We start from the raw sequence: 27633 nt of genomic DNA on the forward strand, positions 1-27633 counted from the left end.
GTCAATGATGGTTTTCTGCACAACTGTCAGGTCAGCAGTCTTTCCCATGATTGTGATTCCTACTGAACCAGACTGAGAGACCATTTAAAGGCTCAGGAACCCTTTGCAGGTGTTATGGCTTAATTAGCTGATTAGAGTGGGACACTTTGAGCCGACAATATTGCACCTTTTCACAATATTCTCATTTTCTGAGATTGTGGATTTGGGGTTTTTATGAGCTGTAATCCATAATCATCACAATTATGACAAATCACGGCTTGAGCTATCTTGCTTTGCATGCAATGAGTCTATCTCATATATTAGTTTCACCTTTTAAGTTGCATTACAGAAATAAATGAACTTTTGTACGATATTCTAATTTTTTGAGTTTCACCTGTATATCTAAAGAAGGCAGTAAGGAAGTACATACGACTTTGACATAGTGGGTTTGATTTACTAAAACTTGAGAGTGCAAAATCTGGTGCAGGTGTGCATGATAGACAATCAGCTTCCAACTTCACCTTGTTTGACAAGAAAAAAAACCAAAAAAAAAAAAAACCTGAAAGCTGATTAGTTTCTATGAAGAGCTGCTCCAGAGTTTGCACTCTCCAGTTTTAGTAAATCAACCCCCTAATGACTGGTATATGTTGTCACACAGAAACCAAAAACATGTAATGTCATAATAGTACATCAGAAATACAACAATGAATGGTAAATAATAACAATAATAATACTTGGCAAATAATAATGTTAAGAATTATAATTGCAATAACAATAATAACAAAATTTTATAATAATAATAATATATGGTTGTTAATAATATTAACACAAATATAGTGTAAAAAAATATTAATAACAATATATGAATAATAGTAATACATGGTAAATATTATTATTATTATTAATAATAATAAAGGAATAATAATATATAGTAAACAATAATAATAATCATAATAATAATAAAAAATAATACATGGTGAATAATATTAATAGTAATAATGCTAATAATAATAACAACACATGGAGAAGTGTTTTAAGCAGACAACATATAAATAAATGAACAGATCCCAACATTCAGTTTGATCTTTCCTCTCTCTGCTCCATCCGGGTCTTCTCTGTCTTGCTCCCCATGTGTCATATTTATTACTCAGGGAGAACAAGACATTGTTCGTTGTCAGAGATCTCCTCCACGTGATGTGCCCCCTCTATTTCCAGCTTTCTGACACTTGTTCCTTGACTGCACCGATCAGTTATATAGTGTCATTACAGCCTCCTTGTTAATGAAGGATACAAGGTAACCAGATCAGACATGTCAGGATCGCATGTGGAGGAGGTTTGTCCGCAGGCGGCCGCCGTCCCAGCTGAGATCCACACATCGCTGTATACTGCACATGGTGCTGCAGGAAGTGAGCTGAGAGCTGGCTGTGTGTGGTCGGGGCTGTCAGCTATGGGAGGACAGAAGAGCAACAAGAGGAGGCAGAGGAGGGGAGGTGAGCACATCCATCACATCTCATACTTGTTAGCGCGACTTCTCTGCCGAGACCCGATCCCTTACATCTCTGCCGAGACCCGATCCCTTACTTCTCTACCCAGTCTCGATCCCTTACATCTCTGCCGAGACCCGATCCCTTACTTCTCTACCCAGTCCCGATCCCTTACATCTCTGCCGGGACCCGATCCCTTACTTCTCTGCCCAGTCCCGATCCCTTACATCTCTGCCGAGACCCGATCCCTTACTTCTCTACCCAGTCCCTTACTTCTCTACCCAGTCCCTTACTTCTCTACCCAGTCCCTTCTCTACCCAGTCCCGATCCCTTACTTCTCTGCCCAGTCCCGATCCCTTACTTCTCTGCCGAGACCCGATCCCTTACTTCTCTGCCGAGACGCGATCCCTTACTTCCTCTGCCGAGACTCGATCCCTTACTTCCTCTGCCGAGACTCGATCCCTTACTTCCTCTGCCGAGACTCGATCCCTTACTTCCTCTGCCGAGACGCGATCCCTTACTTCCTCTGCCGAGACGCGATCCCTTACTTCCTCTGCCGAGACGCGATCCCTTACTTCCTCTGCCGAGACGCGATCCCTTACTTCCTCTGCCGAGACGCGATCCCTTACTTCCTCTGCCGAGACGCGATCCCTTACTTCCTCTGCCGAGACGCGATCCCTTACATCTCTGCCGAGACCCGATCCCTTACTTCTCTACCCAGACCCGATCCCTTACTTCTCTACCCAGTCCCGATCCCTTACATCTCTGCCGAGACCCGATCCCTTACTTCTCTACCCAGTCCCGATCCCTTACATCTCTGCCGAGACCCGATCCCTTACTTCTCTACCCAGTCCCGATCCCTTACATCTCTGCCGAGACCCGATCCCTTACTTCTCTACCCAGTCCCGATCCCTTACTTCTCTACCCAGTCCCGATCCCTTACATCTCTGCCGGGACCCGATCCCTTACTTCTCTGCCCAGTCCCGATCCCTTACATCTCTGCCGAGACCCGATCCCTTACTTCTCTACCCAGTCCCTTACTTCTCTACCCAGTCCCGATCCCTTACATCTCTGCCGGGACCCGATCCCTTACTTCTCTGCCCAGTCCCGATCCCTTACTTCTCTGCCGAGACCCGATCCCTTACTTCTCTGCCGAGACCCGATCCCTTACTTCTCTGCCGAGACCCGATCCCTTACTTCTCTGCCGAGACCCGATCCCTTACTTCTCTGCCCAGTCCCGATCCCTTACTTCCTCTGCCGAGACGCGATCCCTTACTTCCTCTGCCTAGACGCGATCCCTTACTTCCTCTGCCGAGACGCGATCCCTTACTTCCTCTGCCGAGACGCGATCCCTTACTTCCTCTGCCGAGACCCGATCCCTTACTTCCTCTGCCGAGACCCGATCCCTTACTTCCTCTGCCGAGACCCGATCCCTTACTTCCTCTGCCGAGACACGACATCTTACTTACTCTAGCGATGCGCGATCCCGCGCTTCCTCTAGCGATGCGCGATCCCGCGCTTCCTCTAGTGATGCGCAATCCCGCGCTTCCTCTAGCGAGACCCCAATAATGCAGAGGATGACTCCCTGCTACAGAAGATCAGAAGTGGTCTCTGTACTACATATGGCCATATGGGAAGTATTAAAAATGCACAAAATACTACCTTGGGGACCCAAAGATGTGTATAAAGCAGAACTAAACTGCCAGATTAAATAAACAATTTTAGGCCCCCAGGAGCTTTTTGCCATAATGTATAAGTATACACATATTTTCACATCATGGCACATTTACCCCTCCAGTGTTGCGATGTCCATGCTCCCCTCTTTTCTTGGTGCTGAACTTTTGAGGACCTACAGCCAGTACTGGGACAAGTTCATCTGTTGACCAGGACAAGAATTTGGAACTGCACCCCCTCCCACACTGTTAATGCATGTCGTAGAATGGATTTACTGCCCTGTGCCCTTTCTCTGCCTCCTTGCTCCACTGTGCCCATGGCAGCTGACCCTCCTGCCCCCCCTTGTCCCGGCCCTTCCTACAGCTGTCAATTAGCTGCAATTCCAGTAAAAGACAAAGATGGTTATTTTTATTTTTACAACATTTTTACTCATTTTGAAATAATGTCCCACTTTTTCATTAGGGATTTCTTCTAGGTAACATATAACTGTATCTTGTTTTTTTTTCTCTTTAGGACATGATGTAACTGGCTTTTCAGCACAAGATCGCATGAAAGTCAGGATGCAAAATAAAGCAAAAAAGAAAACCGCTCAGAAATACTCCGTACATCAACTCTTGGAGAAGGTGATATGGAAATATGTGTATACTGTTAGCTATTGATTGTACAGTTTTGATGCAGCAACTGTGACTCCTATGTCCAGATTGTCTACAGAAGACAGTCGATTAAAAAATTAACTAGAAGGTTCCCCTTACAGAGAGGGGTGATTTACCTGAGAGACTTGAGGGGAGATGGCCCAATGATCCCCCATCTGGCCCAGTGTAATGTTGGCGATGTAACTATGCAGGTTCCATCATACAGAAGCTAGATCCACCACTGTTCACTGCTCAGGGAACCTCCTGCAACCTCTGAAGACACCCTGTTGCGTGGACGTGACCATGGAGAATAAAGCTCAGTAGGTTATCAATAGGAATGTCTTTTTTATATATGCTGTTACTATGTTTTAATGGCCAAATTAACCCCTTCACGCCTAAGGGTAAAACAAATCTAAATGCCTAAGCACAATTTTGCAACATTGACATGTGTTAGTAAAACCGTACATATCACAACTACTTTGTAAAGTCAGGTGAATTATACCTTGTTTATTTTAGGACAAAGTGGACTTTCATTTGGTGGGGAATGGTAATGGATATCTCCTGATTTTTTTTTTATTATCAAAGGAAAACTGACCCAAAATAGTAAAAAAAAATAATAATTTTGTTTTATTTAGCTGTGTGTTTCTTGTTACTACCATAACCTGCCACAAAAGAACAACATAAAATAAATTCTCCAGCTCATGATGATTGCAGCAATACCATATACAGTTGCAAGAAAAAGTATGTGAACCCCTTGGGATTACGTGGAGTTTTGCATTAATTGGACATAAAATGTGCTCTGAACGTCATCTAAGTCACAACAATAGAAGAACACAGTCTGCTGAACATAATACTACACAAACATTAGATGTTGCCATGGTTTAATTGCACATAACATGTAAACATTCACAGTGTAGGGAGGAAAAAGTATGTGAACCTTTGGACTTAATAACTGGTTGACCCTCCTTTGGCAGCAATAACCTCAACCAAACGTTTCCTGTAGTTGCAGATCAGACCTGCACAACGATCTGGAGTAATTTTGGACCACTCCTCTTCAGAAAACTGTTTCAGTGTAGCAATATTCTTGGGATGTCTGGTGTGAATCGCTCTCTTAAGGTCATGCCACAGCATTTCAATCGGGTTGAGGTCAGGACTGTGACTGTGCCACTCCAGAAGGCATATTCTGTGCTGTTGCAGCCATTGTTTTGTTGAATTACTTGTATGCTTTGGGTCATTGTCCTGTTGCATCACCCATCCTCTGCGGAGCTTCAGTTGGCGGACAGATGGTCGTTCGTTTTCCTGCAAAATGTCTTGATAAACTCTGGAATTCATTTTCCCATCAATGACAACAATCCGTCCAGGCCCTGAGGCAGCAAAGCAGCCCCAAACCATGATGCTCCCTCCACCATGTTTTACAGTGGGGATGAGGTTTTGATGTTGGTGTGCTGTGCCTTTTTTTCTCCACACATAGTGTTGTGTGTTCTTCCCAAACAACTCAATCTTGGTTTCATCTGTCCACAGTATATTTTGCCAGTAGTGCTGTGGAACATCCAGGTGCTCTTTTGCAAACTTCAAACGTGCTGCAATATTCTTTTTGGACAGCAATGGCTTCCTCCGTGGTGTCTTCCCATGTACTCCATTCTTGTTTAATGTTTTCCTTATTGTAGATGTGTCAACAAAAATGTTAGCATGTGCCAGAGACTTCTGTAGGTCTTTAGCTGACACTCTGGGATTCTTCTTTACCTCATGCAGCATTCTGCGCTGTGCTCTTGCAGTCATTTTTACAGGACGACCGCGCCTAGGGAGAGTAGCAACAGTGCTAAACTTTCTCCATTTGTAGACAGTCTGTCTTACTGTGGACACATGAACATCAAGGCTTTTGGAGATACTTTTGTAACCCTTTCCAGCTTCATGCAAGTCAACAATTCTTGATCGTAGGTCTTCTGAGAGCTCTTTTCTGTGAGGCATGGTTCACATCAGACAGTGCTTCTTGAAACCAGTAAACCCAAAAACAGGTGTGTGTTTTTTAAGGGCAGGACAGCTGTCAGCAACACATCCAATATCATCACACTGATTGGAGTCAAGGTTGGCTCACTCCTGGCTCCAATTAGCTCTGGGAGAAGTCATTAAGCTAGGGCCTCACATACTTTTTCCTCCCTGCACTGTGAATGTTTACATGTTATGTGCAATTAAACCATGGCAACATCTAATGTTTGTGTAGTATTATGTTCAGCAGACTGTGTTCTTCTATTGTTGTGACTTAGATGACGTTCAGAGCACATTTTATGCCCAATTCATGCAAAACTCCACGTAATCCCAAGGGGTTTACATACTTTTTCTTGCAACTGTATGTGTATGTTATTTGTTGTTTGTACCCGTAGTACAGCCCAGAAACAATCGTGCACATTTAGTTTTTGTCTTTTTTTTTTTTACCTAAAACACACTGACACCAATTGGTTTTTAATCCTGACCTTTGAACTTTGACCCTGACCTTGACCCAAACACTTGCCCTGACACTGAACTAGATCAAACCTTTTATCTAGGTATTTTTTCTTTATTTTTTAATATTTATTTCTTTAGTTTTTAACAAACATTTTTCCCCCTCTATGCCAGGAGTTATAGAGATACAATGTATCTCTCTCCTTCATTAATAGAGAGAAAAAAAAAACAAGGAGGCCGGGCTGTACATTGACTGATTACTGTGATAGCCAATCAGAGGCTATCACAGCGATCATGTGACCTGGAATCGGGAGTCCCAGGTCCCGATCATTAGAACTGGACATGGGCCTCTCAGTGACACCGCGGTCTCTGTGCTGGGAGCGTGCCGTGCGGTGCGCTCCCAGCAGAAAGACAGGTACACAAATATACGGCCCCACGGAAAAGAACCCAGTTCTGTAAGGCCGCATATTTGTGTTACGTTGGCGTCAACGGGTTAAGGCTACAAGTGAACTACTAGAGCATTCCGGCACATCCCAACTGTGCCAAAATCAGACCATTTTATATAATTATCATAATTTCAGTCCCTGAATCCCTTAATTCAGAATTCCAGGGACAGAGCAATTTCTGATATTACTAGATGCACTTTAAAGTGACACTGTCATTATTTTAAATAAAAACAGAAAAAAGGGTTCACACTTACCAGTCCTGCCGCTCATGCCACAAATCTTCTCTTGTAGAACCTTCAGCATCCAATACATTTCTATGCATGTCAAGTGCATGGTCCTCCTGCTGCTGGTCCCATCCACTGGTCCCTATATCATTACTGTATCCTGTAGTGTCATAGTGGTTACAATAGCAATGTTTCAGAGCCACGCAGGATCCCATCATCAGGCATGTGGCATGTCACATGTCACATACCTGATGAAGGGGTCTTGCGAGGCTCTGAAATGTCGCTATTGTAATTATGATATTATGGCAACATAAAGCTTTGGACCAATCCTGTAGATCCTTGGTAATCCTGTAGATCCTTGGTGTGCTGGTGACAAACCTCTTGACTTGAATGTCTTCAATTTCCAGCCGGGTGGTTGCTGCAGCACCCATTTACATTTACAGCCAGCTTCAGGAACGTGTACCTTGGGAATATTGAACTCGATCCTGTAGTGCCATAGGGGTAAGCAGATGAAAGCCCAGAGCACAGGGCATGCAGACATCCTATACTCCCAAAAAGGTCAGATGCATGTCAGAGTTCAGTGTCCATGGCTGCTGGACAGGTAAGTATTAAAGTAATATTAAACTCTCAGTTATTTAAGAATTTTCAGCAGCTGATCTAATCACTTACTGAGTATGCAGCTTCTTTATATTTCAATCCTTGACTGTGTTCCAGTTCAAGCTGGTGCAATGACCTCAGCACCGGTTTCAGGGTAGCTCCTTTCTCTTGTAGCATCCTATGGAGTCACCCTTTCATACAGGAACTAGAATTGTGCCTCCCTACACTGTGTACATCAATAGAAACACACAACCCCATAGCCTAGAATGGCAAGGCACGCCCCTGCTCCCCCCCTTTCTCCAAACTAACATACTGGCTCCAGACTGCAGTGTCCACTGTTAACTCTTTTTCTTGTGAAGACCAGACGTTAAGGGAAGCAGTACTGAGAGAGCAGGAGCCAATTAAAAGTTTTTTAAATTGCAAGTGCGAAAGATTTATAACAGTTACAGGATACTAAACTTACACTGTTTAATTTAAATTATCCCTTCTCTTTCTGTATATGGATGATGGCACTGCAATTATTTTAATTAAAAAAAATCCAAGTGCCTTTTTACTAATTGATATTCATCTTTGACATGACCCAGCTCTTTCCCAGCCTGTCTGCATGGAAACATAATGGGGAGCTTCTAGTCCTTGGTTGCTGCTTACATATTGAGAGAAAAGGAAACAGCCTTTGGGATACAGAGTGAAACCAAATATATAATTTATACCAAATATTTATTATTTTATGGCAATAACTTGGTGTGGCGGATTTCTGACAGTCACAGGCTGTGTCACTTCCTTCCAACCCATGTCTTAGAATAATAGTGTTTTGTTGTCAAGATGTAATATCCCACCCCATTGTGTTTAGCTGGTCAGTGGGCATGAAGGAGGAGGGAGGGAGTGGGCTGTCATTTACTATGTATACGCCCACTTGTGTGACTATAGTCACTTGGGATGCATAGATGGGAAATGCTTAGAATCTCACTGGAAAAAAAAAACTGAGCATGTGCAGTAGTTGCCAACACTGATTTTAAAAATTCCCAACTGCATTGGGGGACATGGACAGAAGGGGGAGATAGCGAACAGCAGGATCAACCAGGTTTTTTGCAGAAAACAAATCCCATAGTGACTGAGTGAGAAGAGCATGAACAGCATGTAATACAGCATTTACTGATAAGTTTTTTTGTTTCTTTTTTAATGATGTGGGTCTAATGATACTTTAATGTGTTAAACTAATCATCACAGGGGGCTTAATACTACTTTAAGGATGTTCTCTGCATTAGTGTTTTTTTTTTTTTTTTTAATATTGATGGTCACTTTAAATGCCATAGAACAAACATTTAATTCAAATCTTTTAATTTTAATATTGTTGTTCCTTTTTATTTTCTGAAAGGCTGAAGAATATTTGGGCAATTTTAACTATGAGATGGCCCAGCTGTTTTGTCAACGAGCCCTGGACATAGAGCCAGCCAACCTGGAGATACTGGACATGATGGGGAACATCTGTATGGAGCTGGGCAATGCTGACAAAGCCAAACAGATATCCTTTCTACATTTTAGACTGGAGGCTCCAATAACATGAAATCCTTAAGATGCTTATGGTAGTCAGTCCAGAGATATTTGCTTTCGGCTTGGATTTCAGGAACAGGGTCTTTCCACCCTCTTCATCCTCTGGTGATGGGAAAATCCTTAATGCAGCAGAGAGAAACAAACCATTTTGTGTCAAATAAATCTATCATTCTTAGTTCAAAAGTTTTTTCCTTCCCTGAATAGTTTTGCAATTTTAATTAAAGTGAAAAAATTAAGTCAGCAGCTACAATTACAATTAATATTAGGGCACTTACCTGTCCATGGATCCAGGAGTGTCTTCACCCTGAGCTGATTCTTAAATCCGCTGTCAGGTGCTGATGCGACCATCTTGACTAAGGGAAACCAGCAGTGAAGCCTTGCAGCTTCCTTACCGCCAGTTTCCTACTGTACATGCGCAGAGCGCGCTGCACTTTGTGAATGGGTGGAAGTCCTCTGGGACCTTGGAAGTGTCCCAGAGGGCTGCAGTGTTGTAATATCTGGCTCAGTTTGCCGAGGTGAACTGAGCCGGAAGTGGGAGCAGGTACCTGTCAAACCAGGTACCCGCACCCCCCACCAAAAGGTGCCAAATGTGTAAGAGGCAGAAAAGTGGAGCTTTCACTTTTGGGTGGAACTCCGCTTTAAGAACTAAGACCTCAAGATCTTCCATAGTGTGGTCTGGTTGTGAGAAATGATGTGCCACAGGTGTGCAGAGATCTTCCTTATGTTCCTTGATGGTGTGTGTTCTGTCTCTCCAATCTAAGCATTGAAAGTGTGATCTCTGTAACTTACAGTTGTGATGAGATAGCGATAACTCCGATCTTAGTTGAATAACACAGGCAGTGACTCGATCCAGACGGCACCTTGTAGATCTTGTGAAGTTTATTCCATAAACTGAGAGAATCTTACAACAATGAACATTGGATACGTCAAAAGATCATAATGTGATCTGCTTCCATAAGACATGAGGCTTGAAGCTGAAATGTATTACTGGGAAAAAGGGTGGGCTATCTATACAGCATGAACTAAACCAAAGGAAAGGGAGGAGCAGAGACAAAATACAAAGAACACTTAAAGGCATATGACAGTCATGTGAAACATGACAGTGTGCCTGTGCATGTTCATCCTTGTTTGTAACTTCTGTCCTGTTTCACCAACATAAGGTTCTTTGTTACGTTTTTTTGTTTGCATACAAAACTTTGTGCATTAGTACAGCTTGAACCTTGAGGTAGGGGGTACACCTCGAAAGCTTGTCCTGAAAAAATTGTATGTTACTACAAATTAAAAAGGTATCACAGATAGTATTCAATAGTTTCTGTCGCAAGTGCACTAGTACGGCTACAATCACCTCAAGCAGGAAATGGGTTGAATGGCCAGAAGGTCATTTAACCTAGAAGAGGAGCAGCACCAGATTGAGTCTGATTGGTGCAGTACCAGATATAGGGCAAGTATTGCAGCCAATAGCCAATGCTAGCCACTCATGGTTTTACACTGGACTTGAGTTTTAATTGATAGGTTCACTTGATATAAATGTATTTAGACCACCTCATTTTGCTTCCTTAACTCTTCATCACGTCTTTCTGAGAGCCGTTGAGCTTAGTCCGGACAAAGGGCACGCCAAATACATGTATCTCGGACAGATTCATTGCAAGGAGGAAGCCTTACAGTATTTCCATAAAGGGCTGGAAATCATGATCCACTCTTATCAGAGGCAGCCACAAGTGGTAAGTTATGATGTCATGTTTTCTGTAATTTGCCAACCATTCATAAATACAAATGGTTGAATTTCATGACCTTCAAGTTATTTGTGAATGTGGGGGTGATGGCACTTCTGGTGCTGGCTTATCAGTGGGAAGAAGGCCAATACACTAGTAAAATATTTCATTTTACCAACATTCGTTTGATATTAAAATCGTTAGTGGGATCAAATGTTCGTTTTTAACCACAGTGACGAGAATTTCAATGGAACAGGGTGGAATTTTTTTCTTGAACAAACAATGAATGCTGATTTAGTTTGGTAAGGTCCATTTCAAAATGAAATGCTAAAAGCTATTGGGCTACTTTCGAGTGACAAATGTACTGGGAATTTTCGTACAAACATTTGTTTGAAAGTCTAGTGTATGACCAGCTTGACTACTTCTTACCCGATAAGCCCGCCAGGTGGCCTCCATAGGTGTGGCTGGATTGGATGACTCTCATCTCATGTGTATAGGTACCTTTTGTGCAACTCCAGCCTTTTGCTCCCCCCAACCCGGTCTTTTTAAAACCTACGCATACCTTTTTTTCTGAGTCCTCTAGCTGGTCCAGTGACACCAGGACAGCTTCCTCTTCTTCCTGTGGTGATTATTCTTCTAGGGCTGAGTGGTGCTCATGTAATGATGTGTGAGCGCCCCTCAGCTGTACTGTGAGCTCAGCCCTAGTGGTGATGTACCCTATGGGAAGTGTAAATGACAAGCGAGGTTCACAGTAAATATGCAGAATTACATGACTATGGCTCTGCCCGAAGAGGACTGTTGGCGCTGGATGGAGGAGGAAGTCGGGGACAAAGCTGGAGTGTGGACAGCATAAGTATAACATAGCAATTCCCTTTTTTTTAATACTTTGTAATACTTTTTGTGATTTTTTTTTTTTTTTTTGGTTCTTTAAAGTGTATGGTTTTATTAGAGTAGTAGTAGAACTTCTTTAAAGCACTATTAAACCCAAAGCCAAAAATGTAATCTAGTGCAGCTTACCAATCATTGGATGTGATGGCTGCATTTGTTTTCTTTTCTTTGGCTTTTCCCCTCTGTTTTCACCTGGTGATCTGGCCAATAATCTATATAAATACGGTATCCACCTAAACGTACAAATGAACAACTAACACCCTATAGCATAAAAGTCTAACTTTCACCCTTGAAAGTATAATAATCTATATATAACCTCAATATGCTCAAACCCTACAAAAAAAATCACTAATTGTGAAACAACCGTGAAAACATATCTCCCAAAAAATAAAAATATAAAATTATGCAATCGTGTATAATTTTATTATATTTTTATTTTTTGGCACAATATATGTTTTCACGGTTGTTTCACAATTAGTGATTTTTTTTTTTTTGTAGGGTTTGAGCATACAGAGGTTATATATAGATCTGGCCAATAACACAAGTCCTGTATTAGTGAGTCACAACTCTGGAGAATTGAGCAGAGGAGACACAGCAGACAGCAGTATTGTCAGTCTGGGGGGGGAATGTTAAATGTATTAACAGATTTAATGACTAACACCCTGAAATCAAACTCCAGTTCACGCTTTATAATCAGTATCAACAAACAGTTTTTTTTTCCTTTTTGGGATAAAGTTTTTCCATGAATAAATAAAAGCTGATCATTTTAATCATCCCTGCCAGTGTTAAGGTGGTAGTAAAGTCTTTTGTTTAAGGTGTACCTACAGGTAAGCCTATAATAAGGCATATCTGTAGGTACAGTGAATATCTCCTAAATTTCCACTGTTTGGGAGATATTCACAGAGCATGAAGCCGGTGACGTCACTGGTGCATGTGCTTTGAAGGAACGGCCTAGTTGCGTCGGATTTTTAGAGCCTGTGTTGCAGCCGAGGGCTCCCGGGTACATGTGTGGGAGTGACGTCATTGTGGCTCAAGCCATACATACGGCTGGAGTTCGCGAACATGAAAGGAAGACTGGGAGAAGATGGCAACGCCGGGGAGCCATGACAGTGCTTCGTGTAAAGGTAAGTATGTCATAATGTACTAGTATGCTGTGTATACTAGTACGTTATGACCTAAATCTGCAGGGGCCCGTTGTTGTTGTTTGTTTTTTTTTATTTTCTGGCAGTTTACTACCACTTTAAATGGTTTATCTCATCCATGTAAACTGATACATTCTGCTGGAGAGCTTGCGCTTGTAAAAAACAGACTTGCGGGCTGGATCACCAGTTAACAATAGAAGAAATAAATCCTAAAAAAAGAAACCAAGGCAGCCATCATCTCTAAGATTTGGTAAGCTGCAATATAATAAATGTTTGCTTTTGGGTTTAATACTGCTTTAATTTTTTTTGTATAAGATCAAAAAAGCATAAGTTTGCCCTGGGACGCCTTGAGTGAGTTGCAACACACACAACCATTAGGTACATAATCTACAGCTTTATTATTGAGTAAATACAATTCTCATTACATGATGTGGAAAATTGATAAATAATTGTCAAGCTGATTCGTGATGATTCCATAATACATTTCATACACAATTAAATGGTTCAAAATATCAGCACATAATGAAGTTGAAAATTGCATCTTAAGAACTCGACGCGTTTTACGAATCTCAGTTCGTTTCTCAGGAGTAGATGCACATATGGATATCTGTAAAGAATGACATCAATTTGAGATATGTAGCACAATTAAAGATAAATAGTATTATTGAAACCTCAATGGCAACAATCAAGGTATTTGTGCAGCCGTTTTTCAAATGTATTTTTTTACACTTTTTTAATGTGTTTTTTTTGCATAAAAAAAAAAAATACATAACCCAATTTTTGGTAAAATATAAAAGATGATGTTACATAATAGATACCAAACATGTCATGCTTTAAGTGTATTTTTTGTAATCACTTTTATTGCTGTCACAAGGAATGTAAACCTCCCTTGTGACAGCAATAGGCATGTGACAGGCACTCTTTATGGAGGGATCTGGAGTCATTAAGACCCCAATCCCCCCTCTGCCCTTAAAAGCAATTAATCACACCAAGATCTATGTGATTAAATGCTTCTTTTTATTAAAAAATGATGCTGTTTATTTCTGAGCAAACTGGGAGGGATGTTTGGCTCTGTGTTCAGCCTGCAGAAGCGCTGACTGGTCAATCAGGACTCCCGGTGGGACGGGAGATCCTGTTAAAGCCATGGAAGGTGGTGGGGGGTCCCCTCCCACCAGGGGCGGACTGATAACTCATGGGGCCCCTGTGTCCTTGCCCAAACTCAAAAAAGCCTATGAAATAGGTACCAGGGGCATCTCATGGGGCCCCCTACTGACCCCGGGCCCTCGGGCAGTGCCCGGGTTTCCAAATGGTCAGTCCGCACCTGCCTTCCACTGATTTTACAAGTGAACTGACCGTTGGCTCTAAAAGAACAATACTGGGATGATGTCTGCAGCTGCGGGCATCATCTCAGTACAACCACTCGAAATCCAGTGACCTACAAGGTACGTGACTGACCTGATTACCCAATCCATTCCAGGTGGAAGGGGGAATCCTCCCGGCCGTGTCATTGTATTCTGACAACGGGGAGACTTCCTCACCGTGAGAATACACAGATCAGTGCTGCTGGCTATAGCCTGCAGTGCTGATTAAGCAGCTATTTTCCAAAAGGGCGGTTGAACAGAAGTTGATCTTCTGTTCAACCACAGTGGTCATACATGGATCGAAGTTTGCCCAGTCTCTGCTGAACTGGCTGAGTTTTGAGCCATCTTTGGCTAACCTTTAGTAGGAACTTGAAGCTGAACTTTTGATAGACAAGATGTTCTTTTTTAAATAAAGAATTTGTCAGAAGTAATATGATGCACAAACAGCTTGATAAAGTTTCCCTTTAAAAGCAGGTTAAAAGTTCAGTAAAGTTGGGAAAAACTTCTGTAGATATCACACATTGTTTTATATAATGGCACCGCTAACAGTCTTAATTCTCCAACAAAGTAATTACCGTACTTTCTCTTCTTTGCAGTCGGGGGCAGCGAGCTGGCCGGAGGAGAATGAAGTCACTACAAAGGACATCTCCACAGCGTTCTGCTCCATCGCAGAGATCTATCTCACTGATCTCTGGTAAATGGCATGTCTGTGAATTTTCCCTTTTTTTTTTTTTGTTACCGCTTAAGTGTCAGATGTGAAAATCAGAGATTTCACCTGTAAGTTCTTTGTTATCCTCGCTTTTGGTAAAGCAGTAGTGTTTGAATTAGACCTCAGCCGAAAGCTCAAAGCAGATCCTGGGCAGAGGAAGCATGACCTTTTCCGTGGTACCGTCGGTAAAGCTGAAATGATATCAGGAAAATAGTCTGCTGCTTGGCGGGGTCCTTCAGCTGACTTGGGGTTTACACCTTTCGCTGCCAAAACCAATTTTTCATTTTGTGCACAGATCCAACATACGCATTTGTAAATGAAAATTCATTTTAAACCCCACAAAAATTATCTATTTTCTGAAAGAGGAGACTGTTTAGAATAACATTTTGGTAGATGCTATTTTAAAATTAAGGACTGCTAATCCAATAAATATTTTTGATAAATACACTCAGATTAAGTTTTCAAACACAATACAATAATGCACACAAATCCAATCCTCAATTTTTTGGCGTAATATAAAAGGTAAGGTTGTTTAGAGTAAATTGATACCAATTAGGTCAAGCCTTAAAATTATGTGCGCAAATTATTCATAGGCAATACTTTTAAAAGCTTTACAGCTCATCAATATAGAGGTAACTGTGAACAATGGTCCTAGAACTTTTTCTTTTTCTTTCTCTTTGGCATGTATGGCAATTAGAGATGAGCGAATCGAACCAGGCGAACCGGAATTCGAGTCGAATTTCAGGAAATATTCGATTCGCGGCGAAACCGAAATTTTGCCTACTTCGGGTGCGCGAATCGAACATTTCCCGATCAGCCGGCAAAAGTGTCCCTGCAGTGAGCTCCGCTATTTCTGACAGTTCTCTGACAGAAGGAACACATGTTTAGCAGTTGAAACATTGTATCTATTAGTTTACATTTAGGATACAGATGTTTCAACCACTGTTCATGTGAAGAAGCTGTGAGAGAACTGTCAGAAATAGAGGAACTCTGCACATACACTTTTTGCCGGCTTGGAATTATTCTTCTTTTCATCCTACTTCTTCTTCTTCTTCTTCTTCTTCTTCATCCTCATCCTCATCCTCTTCTTCTGAGGATGAGGATGAGGATGAAGAAGAAGAAGAAGCAGTAGGATGAAAATAAGAATAATTCCAAGCCGGCAAAAAGTGTATGTGCAGAGTTCCTCTATTCTGCAGATACACTTAGAGGAGCTCTGCACATACACTTTTTGCCTGTTTGGAATTAATCTTATTTTCATCCTACTTCTTCTTCTTCTTCTTCTTCTTTATCCTCATCCTCAGAAGAAGAAGAAGAGGATGAAGAAGAAGAAGAAGAAGAAGAAGAAGAAGAAGAAGAAGTAGGATGAAAATAAGAATAATTGCAAGCCGGCAAAAAGTGTATGTGCAGAGTTCCTCTATTCTGCAGATACACTTAGAGGAGCTCTGCACATACACTTTTTGCCGGCTTGGAATTAATCTTATTTTCATCCTACTTCTTCTTCTTCTTCTTCTTCATCCTCATCCTCATCCTCAGAAGAAGAAGAAGAGGATGAGGATGAAGAAGAAGAAGAAGAAGAAGAAGGATGAAAATAAGAATAATTCCAAGCCGGCAAAAAGTGTATGTGCAGAGCTCCTCTAAGTGTATCTGCAGAGCTCCTCTAAGTGTATCTGCAGAATAGAGGAACTCTGCACATACACTTTTTGCCGGAAACCGCTGTATGGAGGGAATGTCCCAGAACTGTCAGAAATAGTCTATTTCTGACAGTTCTGGGACATTCACTCCATACAGCTGTTTCAACCGCTGTATGGAGGGAATGTCATAGAACTGTCAGAAATAGACTATTAATGACAGTTCTGGGACTGTCCTTCCATACAGCGGTTGAAACATTCTATTTCTGACAGTTCTATGACATTCCCTCCATACAGCGGTTGAAACAGCTGTATGGAGTGAATGTCCCAGAACTGTCAGAAATAGACTATTTATGACAGTTCTGGGACATTCACTCCATACAGCGGTTGAAACATTGTATCTATTTTTTTCCATAAATGACATTCTGCAGATACACTTAGAGGAGCGCTGCAGATACACTTTTTGCCGGCTTGGAATTATTCTTATTTTCATCCTACTTCTTCTTTTTCTTCTTATGAGGATGAGGATGAAGAAGAAGAAGTAGGATGAAAATAAGATTAATTCCAAGCCGGCAAAAAGTGTATCTGCAGCGCTCCTCTAAGTGTATTTGCAGAATGTCATTTATGGAAAAAAATAGATACAATGTTTCAACCGCTGTATGGAAGGACAGTCCCAGAACTGTCATAAATAGTCTATTTCTGACAGTTCTGGGACATTCACTCCATACAGCTGTTTCAACCGATGTATGGAGGGAATGTCATAGAAATGTCAGAAATAGACTATTAATGACAGTTCTGGGACTGTCCTTCCATACAGCGGTTGAAACATTGTATCTATTTGTTTCCATAAATGGATCCATTTATGGAAACAAATAGATACAATGTTTCAACCGCTGTATGGAAGGACAGTCCCAGAACTGTCATTAATAGTCTATTTCTGACAGTTCTATGACATTCCCTCCATACAGCGGTTGAAACAGCTGTATGGAGTGAATGTCCCAGAACTGTCAGAAATAGACTATTTATGACAGTTCTGGGACATTCACTCCATACAGCGGTTGAAACATTGTATCTATTTTTTTCCATAAATGACATTCTGCAGATACACTTAGAGGAGCGCTGCAGATACACTTTTTGCCGGCTTGGAATTATTCTTATTTTCATCCTACTTCTTCTTTTTCTTCTTATGAGGATGAAGAAGAAGAAGTAGGATGAAAATAAGATTAATTCCAAGCCGGCAAAAAGTGTATCTGCAGCGCTCCTCTAAGTGTATTTGCAGAATGTCATTTATGGAAAAAAATAGATACAATGTTTCAACCGCTGTATGGAAGGACAGTCCCAGAACTGTCATAAATAGTCTATTTCTGACAGTTCTGGGACATTCACTCCATACAGCTGTTTCAACCGCTGTATGGAGGGAATGTCATAGAACTGTCAGAAATAGACTATTAATGACAGTTCTGGGACTGTCCTTCCATACAGCGGTTGAAACATTGTATGTATTTGTTTCCATAAATGGATCCATTTATGGAAACAAATAGATACAATGTTTCAACCGCTGTATGGAAGGACAGTCCCAGAACTGTCATTAATAGTCTATTTCTGACAGTTCTATGACATTCCCTCCATACAGCGGTTGAAACAGCTGTATGGAGTGAATGTCCCAGAACTGTCAGAAATAGACTATTTATGACAGTTCTGGGACATTCACTCCATACAGCGGTTGAAACATTGTATCTATTTTTTTCCATAAATGACATTCTGCAGATACACTTAGAGGAGCGCTGCAGATACACTTTTTGCCGGCTTGGAATTATTCTTATTTTCATCCTACTTCTTCTTTTTCTTCTTATGAGGATGAGGATGAAGAAGAAGAAGTAGGATGAAAATAAGATTAATTCCAAGCCGGCAAAAAGTGTATCTGCAGCGCTCCTCTAAGTGTATTTGCAGAATGTCATTTATGGAAAAAAATAGATACAATGTTTCAACCGCTGTATGGAAGGACAGTCCCAGAACTGTCATAAATAGTCTATTTCTGACAGTTCTGGGACATTCACTCCATACAGCTGTTTCAACCGCTGTATGGAGGGAATGTCATAGAACTGTCAGAAATAGACTATTAATGACAGTTCTGGGACTGTCCTTCCATACAGCGGTTGAAACATTGTATCTATTTGTTTCCATAAATGGATCCATTTATGGAAACAAATAGATACAATGTTTCAACCGCTGTATGGAAGGACAGTCCCAGAACTGTCATTAATAGTCTATTTCTGACAGTTCTATGACATTCCCTCCATACAGCGGTTGAAACAGCTGTATGGAGTGAATGTCCCAGAACTGTCAGAAATAGACTATTTATGGCAGTTCTGGGACATTCACTCCATACAGCGGTTGAAACATTGTATCTATTTTTTTCCATAAATGACATTCTGCAAATACACTTAGAGGAGCGCTGCAGATACACTTTTTGCCGGCTTGGAATTAATCTTATTTTCATCCTACTTCTTCTTCTTCATCCTCATCCTCATCCTCATAAGAAGAAAAAGAAGAAGTAGGATGAAAATAAGAATAATTCCAAGCCGGCAAAAAGTGTATCTGCAGCGCTCCTCTAAGTGTATCTGCAGAATGTCATTTATGGAAAAAAATAGATACAATGTTTCAACCGCTGTATGGAGTGAATGTCCCAGAACTGTCATAAATAGTCTATTTCTGACAGTTCTGGGACATTCACTCCATACAGCTGTTTCAACCGCTGTATGGAGGGAATGTCATGGAACTGTCAGAAATAGACTATTAATGACAGTTCTGGGACTCTGACAGTTCCATGACATTCCCTCCATACAGCGGTTGAAACAGCTGTATGGAGTGAATGTCCCAGAACTGTCAGAAATAGACTATTTCTGACAGTTCTGGGACAATCACTCCATACAGCTGTTTCAACCGCTGTATGGAGGGAATGTCATGGAACTGTCAGAAATAGACTATTAATGACAGTTCTGGGACATTCACTCCATACAGCTGTTTCAACCGCTGTATGAAGGGAATGTCATGGAACTGTCAGAGTCCCAGAACTGTCATTAATAGTCTATTTCTGACAGTTCCATGACATTCCCTCCATACAGCGGTTGAAACAGCTGTATGGAGTGAATGTCCCAGAACTGTCAGAAATAGACTATTTCTGACAGTTCCATGACATTCCCTCCATACAGCGGTTGAAACAGCTGTATGGAGTGAATGTCCCAGAACTGTCAGAAATAGACAGAAACTGTCACAGAACTGTCCTTCTTCTCATCCTTCTCCTTCTTCTCATCCTTCTTCTCATCCTTCTCCTTCTTCTCATCCTTCTCCTTCTTCTCATCCTTCTCCTTCTTCTCATCCTTCTCCTTCTCCTTCTTCTCATCCTTCTCCTTCTCCTTCTTCTCATCCTTCTCCTTCTTCTCATCCTTCTCATCCTTCTCCTTCTCCTTCTTCTCATCCTTCTCCTTCTCCTTCTTCTCATCCTTCTCCTTCTCCTTCTTCTCATCCTTCTCCTTCTCCTTCTTCTCATCCTTCTCCTTCTCCTTCTTCTCATCCTTCTCCTTCTCCATCTTCTCATCCTTCTCCTTCTCCTTCTTCTCATCCTTCTCCTTCTCCTTCTTCTCATCCTTCTCCTTCTCCATCTTCTCATCCTTCTCCTTTTCCTTCTTCTCATCCTTCTCCTTCTGCTTCTCCTTCTCCTTCTCCTTCTTCTCATCCTTCTCCTTCTTCTCATCCTTCTCCTTCTTCTCATCCTTCTCCTTCTCCTTCTTCTCATCCTTCTCCTTCTTCTCATCCTTCTCCTTCTTCTCATCCTTCTCCTTCTTCTCATCCTTCTCCTTCTCCTTCTTCTCATCCTTCTCCTTCTCCTTCTTCTCATCCTTCTCCTTCTCCATCTTCTCATCCTTCTCCTTCTCCTTCTTCTCATCCTTCTCCTTCTTCTCATCCTTCTCCTTCTCCTTCTTCTCATCCTTCTCCTTCTTCTCATCCTTCTCCTTCTTCTCATCCTTCTCCTTCTCCTTCTTCTCATCCTTCTCCTTCTCCTTCTTCTCATCCTTCTCCTTCTCCTTCTTCTCATCCTTCTCCTTCTCCTTCTTCTCATCCTTCTCCTTCTCCTTCTTCTCATCCTTCTCCTTCTCCTTCTCCTTCTCTTTCCTCATCTCCAAGGGCATTTAAATTAAAGGTACAGTGTTCTGCACTAATTTAAAGGCTCTCTGAAGCCTAGAAACCCTTTTTATATGTCATCTTCGTAGCGAAGAAATTCGCATCGAATCGAATTTCACACTGGAATTCGCCGAATCAGCCGAATCGAATTTTTGAGAAATTCGCTCATCTCTAATGGCAATACCTAATATATGTGGTACAATTGTCATTTTTGTATGCGCATGTGTAACGTTAAAGTAACATTTCAGTCAAATGCTAATTATACCTAAATCTACTCTCACACCCATTGTAAGACTATTCTAACTACCCTTTAAAGGAAAGATCTGAATACTTACCTATTCTGCGGGCGAGAAGGCAGAAGCAGAAATAAAGTACTGCAAAAAAACTATTCATTAAAAACAGTATTATACCCAAAAGCAATAATGTAATATAATGCAGCTTGCCAATCATTAAATATGGCGTCTGCATTGGTTTTATTTTTTAGGCTTTTTTACCCCTTTATTTTTATTGGGTGATCTGGACAGTAACATACCTCCTTTATTACAGTGCCCCCACTCTGGATTAAAGAGCACAGGAGGCACCTTTTGGACAGAAGCATTGTCAGTCTAGGGGGAGCGGAGTGTTAGAAGTACTAGCAGATTTAAATACACTAAGGCATTGATGCCAAACTCCAGCTCACACTTTATAAGCAGTTACAGAAACCGTTTTACATAAATTAAAGGTTTTACTTAAATTAAAGAAGCTGGTCATTGTAACCCCCCGCCAGTTGTAAATGGTTTGTCTCATCCCTGTAAACTGATACATTCTGCTGGAGAGCTTGTTCTTTTGAACAACAGACTTACTGGCTGGATGACCAGATGCAAATAGAAGGAAGAATGCCTAAAAAAGCAAACTGATGCAGTCATCACATCTAAAAATTGGTGAGCTGCAATATAATAAATGTTTGATTTTGAGTGTAAAACTGCAAAGCTGGTTTTGTTATTTTATCTTTTTAACTGGCTTTGTTTTTACCCTCAAAATAATACATTTTCTCCTAGAGATCTATACATCAACAGAAAGAGGGGACGTCTGAGGAAAATAGTTGAGAGCTAGTGTGTGTATATATGTGTGTGTGTGTGTGTGTGTGTGTGTATATATATATATGTGTGTGTGTGTGTGTGTGTGTGTATATATATATGTGTGTGTGTGTGTGTGTGTGTGTGTGTATGTGTGTATATATATATATGTATATGTGTGTATATATATTTAAATTTTTTTTTTTTTATGCAGTCTCTTTTATATTGACTCAGTGAGTACCTCAGTCCATCAGAATCCACCCTTTACCTATATATGTTTCTGGTGAGGACTGACCTATAAGTAATCTCTCCAAAAAAGCTAAACCTTTTCATGGTCTCTCTGGACAGCATGAAAGAAGGAGCAGGTGATAAATGTAAAGAAGCCATTGAAAAAGCTCTAGAGTACAGTCCAGACAGCCCCGAAGCCTTGCAACTGATGGCAAGTTACCACTTCAGCATGGAGCAGCCGCAGGTAAGTGAAAGTATCATGTTTTTGACCTACCTATTGCACTGTTGAAAGGGCAGCTCCACCCCAACTGCTTAACAAGCAACTGAACACTCATATATAAACTGTGTATTTGCTAAACAGTTCTAAAGTAACCTACCCATCTCTGCTGTTCAGACAAAAACAAAACATTTTTGGATAGATTGACAGAGCACTAGAATGCCTGCTGGAGTTTCCCCTTACTGTCCAGGTGAAACTCTCACCAGTTATTCAAGTGAGAAGAAAAGCTGGATCTAAGGGGCTTGAATCACGATTCTTGAAGATCTATCATTATGATTTTTATTTTACAGTTCTGTCCCCTATGGGATTATGTGTGTATATATAGTACTTTGTCCTGTGTTTCAAGTGCTTTATAACCCTAGTTATGAGTACAGATTTGCTCTCCTCTCCTCTTGCCATGGTCGATCTAACAACCATTTTGAAGCAGATGGTTGATTCATAATATGAGCTGAGAACATTTTCCCCAAGTCAAGCAATGGCGGGAGGAATGCACTTCATTCCTTTTTATGCATCGCACATCACTGCACATGGTGTGAATAGGGTACATAAACAAAAATAGTTTCCTGTGAGCCCTGGCGTTTGGCCAGCGTTGATCAGTGCAGACGAACATAGCTCAACACAGTTGGTATGACCAAGCCCTAATGCGCTGACTGAGGCTGGTCACATAGATCAGCAGACCACATAGAGCACCCTGGGGAGAATTGAGATGATTAAGAAACACAAAGTGAGCACCACAACCTCCATCAAAAAGTCTGAATGTATTAGTTACTAACTGAGATGACAAAAGATGTTAACAGACAATGCATTTCAGGTATCACAAATAACCCCCTTCTTCGGGGCTATGGAAGCTTGCATGGTAAGGGTGGGTGGGTGGCAAGACTCTTAAAGAATTGCAGAGAATTAGAGACTCAGTAACCCTTAAACTGTGAAAGTGCTTTGGCTTGACAATAACTTTACTAAAAAAAGTAGTTTTCCTTTCCTGTACGTGTTGTGTGTGTGTGTGTGTGTGTGTATGTATACATGTATGTGTATCTATGTGTGTGTGTGTGTGTGTATATATATATATATATATATATATATATATATATATATATATATATATATATATATATATATATATATATATATATACACACTATACAGCATAAGTAAGTACACCCCAAGACATTTGTCAAAAACCTTCCTTTCCTTTCAGAATTAACATTTTCTATGGGGCACTATACTACAAAATATTCCCACAAATGTGGGCCATTGATTGCAAATGAAAGTCTTAGGAGCAAAGCTAAATTTTAGACAACGAAATCCTAATTAACAAGAATCCAATTACAAGTGAGTCTAATGATTCATTAAACAGGTGTAAAGCAGACAGTTGATTATAAAGGGGCGTTGCTTAACAAAGAGAACTCCTTCCCATTTCTTGCTGTCAGCAATGGCACCACATGGAAGAGAAATGTCACAAGGCCTGAGAAAGAAAATAATTTCTTTACACAAGAAAGGTGAAGGCTACAAGAAGATCAGCAAAGCTTTACTTATCAGTCAGAATACTGTAGCAAAAATTTAACAAAGATGGACCCGCAGCCATCTCACAGAGATGTCCAGGCTGTCCATGGAAATTAACACCTCGACAGGAGTGTCTCCTGATGAGAAGGGTTGAAGAAAATCGCCATGCAACTTCACTGCAGTTGGCTAAAGAAGTAGAAATCCAAACTGGGATGATTGTTTCCCGTGATACAATACGGCATACACTGCAGAGGAATGGTATGCATGGGTGTCAACACAAAAGAAGCCTCTGCTAAAGCCCATGCACAGAAAAGCCCACCTAGATTTTGCCAGGGGCCATGCTGAAAAATAAGAAGACTACTGGGAATGCCATCAAATTACAAGCAAGACTTTGAGGCTCTCTAATGCTGACCATACACCTTACTGTACAATCTGCTATAGATCTACCAACAATTGTGCAGTAAAATCACCAGCCTGTTGGGTAATAGATTGGATGTAGGTTGGCTCTTAATGGTTTTGGTAAATATGAAGGAGAGTTTACATTTCGATTGGGAGTTTTGTGACCAAATTTAGCCAGATATTATAAGTGACGCCTTTGTTTTTCCATCAGATTTTACTTAGAAAAACAAAATGCAGAGATAGGTAAGATGCTAACTTCTTTTTAGTGCCGGTCTCCTGGCCTCTTCATTGGCTGGTGGGGGATGACTTCACTTCTGCGCATGCACAAGAGCTAGTCATCCCTGCACTCAGAGACCGGACCGGTACAGTGCCCAGAGAAGACAGCGGGAAGGCAGGTAGGGGCATATTTAATGCAGAAGAGACAGTGCATGTCTCCTCAACAATAAAATCCTGGGTGTTTTTTTTTTTTATTTTCTTTTTTCAAATAAACTGTTCCTCTGTTTAACCCCTTATTAAACCTTAGTTTACTCAAATCAGTCCTAATTAACATATTCTTCTATATTCATTTATTTTTTTCCTGCTGATTTTTTTATTTTTTTTATATTTTATTAACCATTAACATTGAAATTTTTTTTTTTTATTCATTAATATTGTTACCCCTTTAATGTATATTTATACGTTTCACATTTAAAAAAGTGCAACATTGGAAAAAAAAAAACACTTTTATTCATTTGTAAAAAATACCTTTGCAATGCTTTGTACTAGCATCATAAATTTAAGTGTAATTTTAAAAAGGACAAATTACAGAATTAAATGTGCACTTTGTGCTGATTCACACATGTGCGATGTGGATTTAAGCTCATGTTTCACAGATAATTGATACAGTAATTGTTCAGGTCAGGTTTAGATCAGGTTCAGGTTAGGATTGCTGACCAACTGCTGACCTGTGTGGTTTAAACACAGTTCCCATAAAAGTAAAAAAAAAAAACACAACATAAAAACAACAATTATCCACAAGCACTTAGGACTCCTGGAACTATCATATTCTTCCTATTAAAGTCAGTGGACTTTAAGGAGACAGCGGACGCCATCAGAAAACCAATGAAGTTGCTGTTTTATTAGGGATCAATAAAGCCTTGACGGCTTGAAAAGATAAAATGGCACAAATCGGTAATTATTTGGAAAAGCAGAATCAAGGTCTCCACTTATATGGCCTAATGATGATGCTGACAATGTGGCTGGCAACCAAGCTGTTTCGTGGTGATCTGTAGTGTGGCAGCTAGACACAGTAGGAAGTGTCACAGTTTGCGGATTGGGGCCGCATACACTAAATGTGATGTGCCGGAAGAGGGCCGTTACCATCTCTAAGGATGCCAAACAAGGTGAACCAGGATACGACCAGAAGGTCATACGCCATGGGTAGTGGGGACTTGCTTTTGCAACCCATGCACTTTATCAAATCATGTGATGGGGAACCAATGTGCTGGTTTTTTAGATATTTATCCCATAGAAGTCAATAGCCTGTAGTCCGCACCTGAACCGGACCATACTGCTCAGAAACTGGGCAGGACTCTTTCAATCCAAACTAAATCTGTACCACCAGTGCACCGGACATATGTGAATAGGCACCATAGGAAGCAATGTTATTTCACATTTCATGCAGATTAGATGTGGTTCAAACTGCATCCAATCTGCATATATGTGAACCGGAACTTTATCTGCAGTAACACTATTTATGTTTAAACGCTGCTCAAAAAAAGAGGAAAAGTGTCTTGTGTTTAGTTGTGTTTTATTGAAAAAAAATCATTCCTGCAAGACTGAATCTGCATCACTGAAAGCCTTGTTCAAAAAAAACCCCAATATGTGTTACTTTGGTATCTTAAGTAATGACAAAGTTCTCACTGAACAGACCTGTCTATAGCAGAATTGTAAAAATTGCTCTGGTCCATAGGGGGTGAATAGGTGTGAGAGGCAAAGCGGTTAAACTGGCCATACACTAGTAGAATTTTTCATTCAAAATGTTCAATTTGAAGAACATTCGTTCAATTTTCTGATGGTTAGTGGGGTTAGATTGATGTGGATTTTCAAGAAAATTTGAAGGTGGCAGGATGAAAATTTTTTTTTTTCTTGATCAAGCAAATTTCTCACAATGTACGTGGCATTCCTTCTGAAAGATTAATTAATTACATGTTAAAGGCAAAACAAAACATTGTAAGTACTTTCAATTGACATTTGTCAATTCTATCAAACATACTGAGAATTTCCGTAAGAAGATTTGTTTGAAAATCTACAAGTGTATAGCCAACTTTACTTATGTCTGTTTTTTGGCTGGATTCCTATATGTGTGAGCAGAGCTCCCCCTTGTGACAATCAGTCTTTGTACTTCCAAGAGTCGGGTATTGAGTGCCTGACTAATGTTTGTCCTTTTTGGATTACTAAATAGTTTTTTTTTTAAACAAAAAAAGCAACAATGGCAGTTACTTGAATCTGTGAAAAAAGCAAAAGCAGGCCACCAAAAATGACACGAATTACTGATGTCATTAGCATATCTCCGACTCACTTGTATAAGTGTGGATACATAAACCCAAAGAACAACATACTAAGCAATATGATAGTGTGACAAGAACACCCCTATCTGAAAAAGAAGGTTTCTAGATGATCCACGCGGAGTAATATGGATTCAAAAGAATTTTAACAATACTTTATTTGATCACATAGATCATAGGGAGGTTAAACATGAGCACAGTGTACATATGAAAAAAATAAAATCATGTTAAAAAACACTTAGCGTCTTCAATTTAGGGTCATCTTAGCCAACAGAGCACAATATAAGGCAGAGTTGTGTAATGATGAAATAGTTATCCTGGGTTTCCGTAGGTTTCCCGCTTTAAATTTGAGTGAACCATGTATTCAGTAGGTGTGTTCCCAATATATGTCAGGGACCTCCTGGAATGTAAAAGCTGGAACACAAAAATACATAGTATATGTATAGAAATATGGAAACCAAATCACATCCAAAATTCACCAGGCCTCCCTCTACAATAGTCAATGGATACTGCTGTTACCTTCTCAATAGTGAGACTATCATACCCGCTTCTCAAGTGTAGGGACTTCCTGGATAGCCACCCCAAATGAAACAAGGTCCACAGTACCAAATGATTCTGAGGATATATATAGAAAAAGATAATAAATGTATAGATCATGGGCATCAGGTGACCCCGAAAACAAAACACACACAAAATGTGGATATATTACCATCAATAAGGATCAAGAAGACTCCTGTCGACTTGAAATAAGATCAGGTCCTTGATGCTTTTTCAAAGATGCATATGGAGGTGAGGAACCAGGTATACACGATGCCTGGATTTCAAACACATATAATGTGTATGTAGCATATAGCAGGCCGTAGATACCTGAGTTTAATATACCCAATGAAGGGTTTCCAAAAATTGCTCAATTAGAGAAGGTTATTTGCGGTTTTATAAGGATGTGGCTATGTCACAGCAAAAAATACCTGAATAGGATA

At 40.6% G+C, this 27633-nt stretch overlaps 1 protein-coding gene and 1 long non-coding RNA gene across 2 annotated transcripts in view; one reads left to right on the top strand and one right to left on the bottom strand.

The window, feature by feature from the left end:
* Positions 1 to 1286: 1286 nt before the first annotated feature.
* LOC149470197 (uncharacterized) overlaps positions 1287 to 27633 on the top strand; it is a 693606-nt gene continuing 667259 nt past the window's right edge. Inside the window, 7 exon segments of the mRNA XM_089666341.1 lie at positions 1287 to 1361; positions 1364 to 1469; positions 3651 to 3760; positions 8851 to 8997; positions 10598 to 10747; positions 14726 to 14823; positions 22052 to 22175. Of these exon segments, the coding sequence (XP_089522467.1) occupies positions 1302 to 1361; positions 1364 to 1469; positions 3651 to 3760; positions 8851 to 8997; positions 10598 to 10747; positions 14726 to 14823; positions 22052 to 22175 (795 nt within the window). The 5' untranslated portion in view covers positions 1287 to 1301.
* LOC149470198 (uncharacterized) lies at positions 26794 to 27421 on the bottom strand. Its single transcript, XR_016310162.1, has 2 exons — positions 27173 to 27421; positions 26794 to 27067 (listed from the first exon to the last, which is right to left on the bottom strand). It is a non-coding gene; the product is annotated as an uncharacterized LOC149470198 (long non-coding RNA).

This window comes from Staurois parvus, unplaced genomic scaffold (genome assembly GCF_062004578.1).
Source record: "Staurois parvus isolate SC_StPar_1 unplaced genomic scaffold, SC_StPar_1.0 ptg000051l, whole genome shotgun sequence".
Lineage (NCBI taxonomy): Eukaryota > Metazoa > Chordata > Amphibia > Anura > Ranidae > Staurois > Staurois parvus.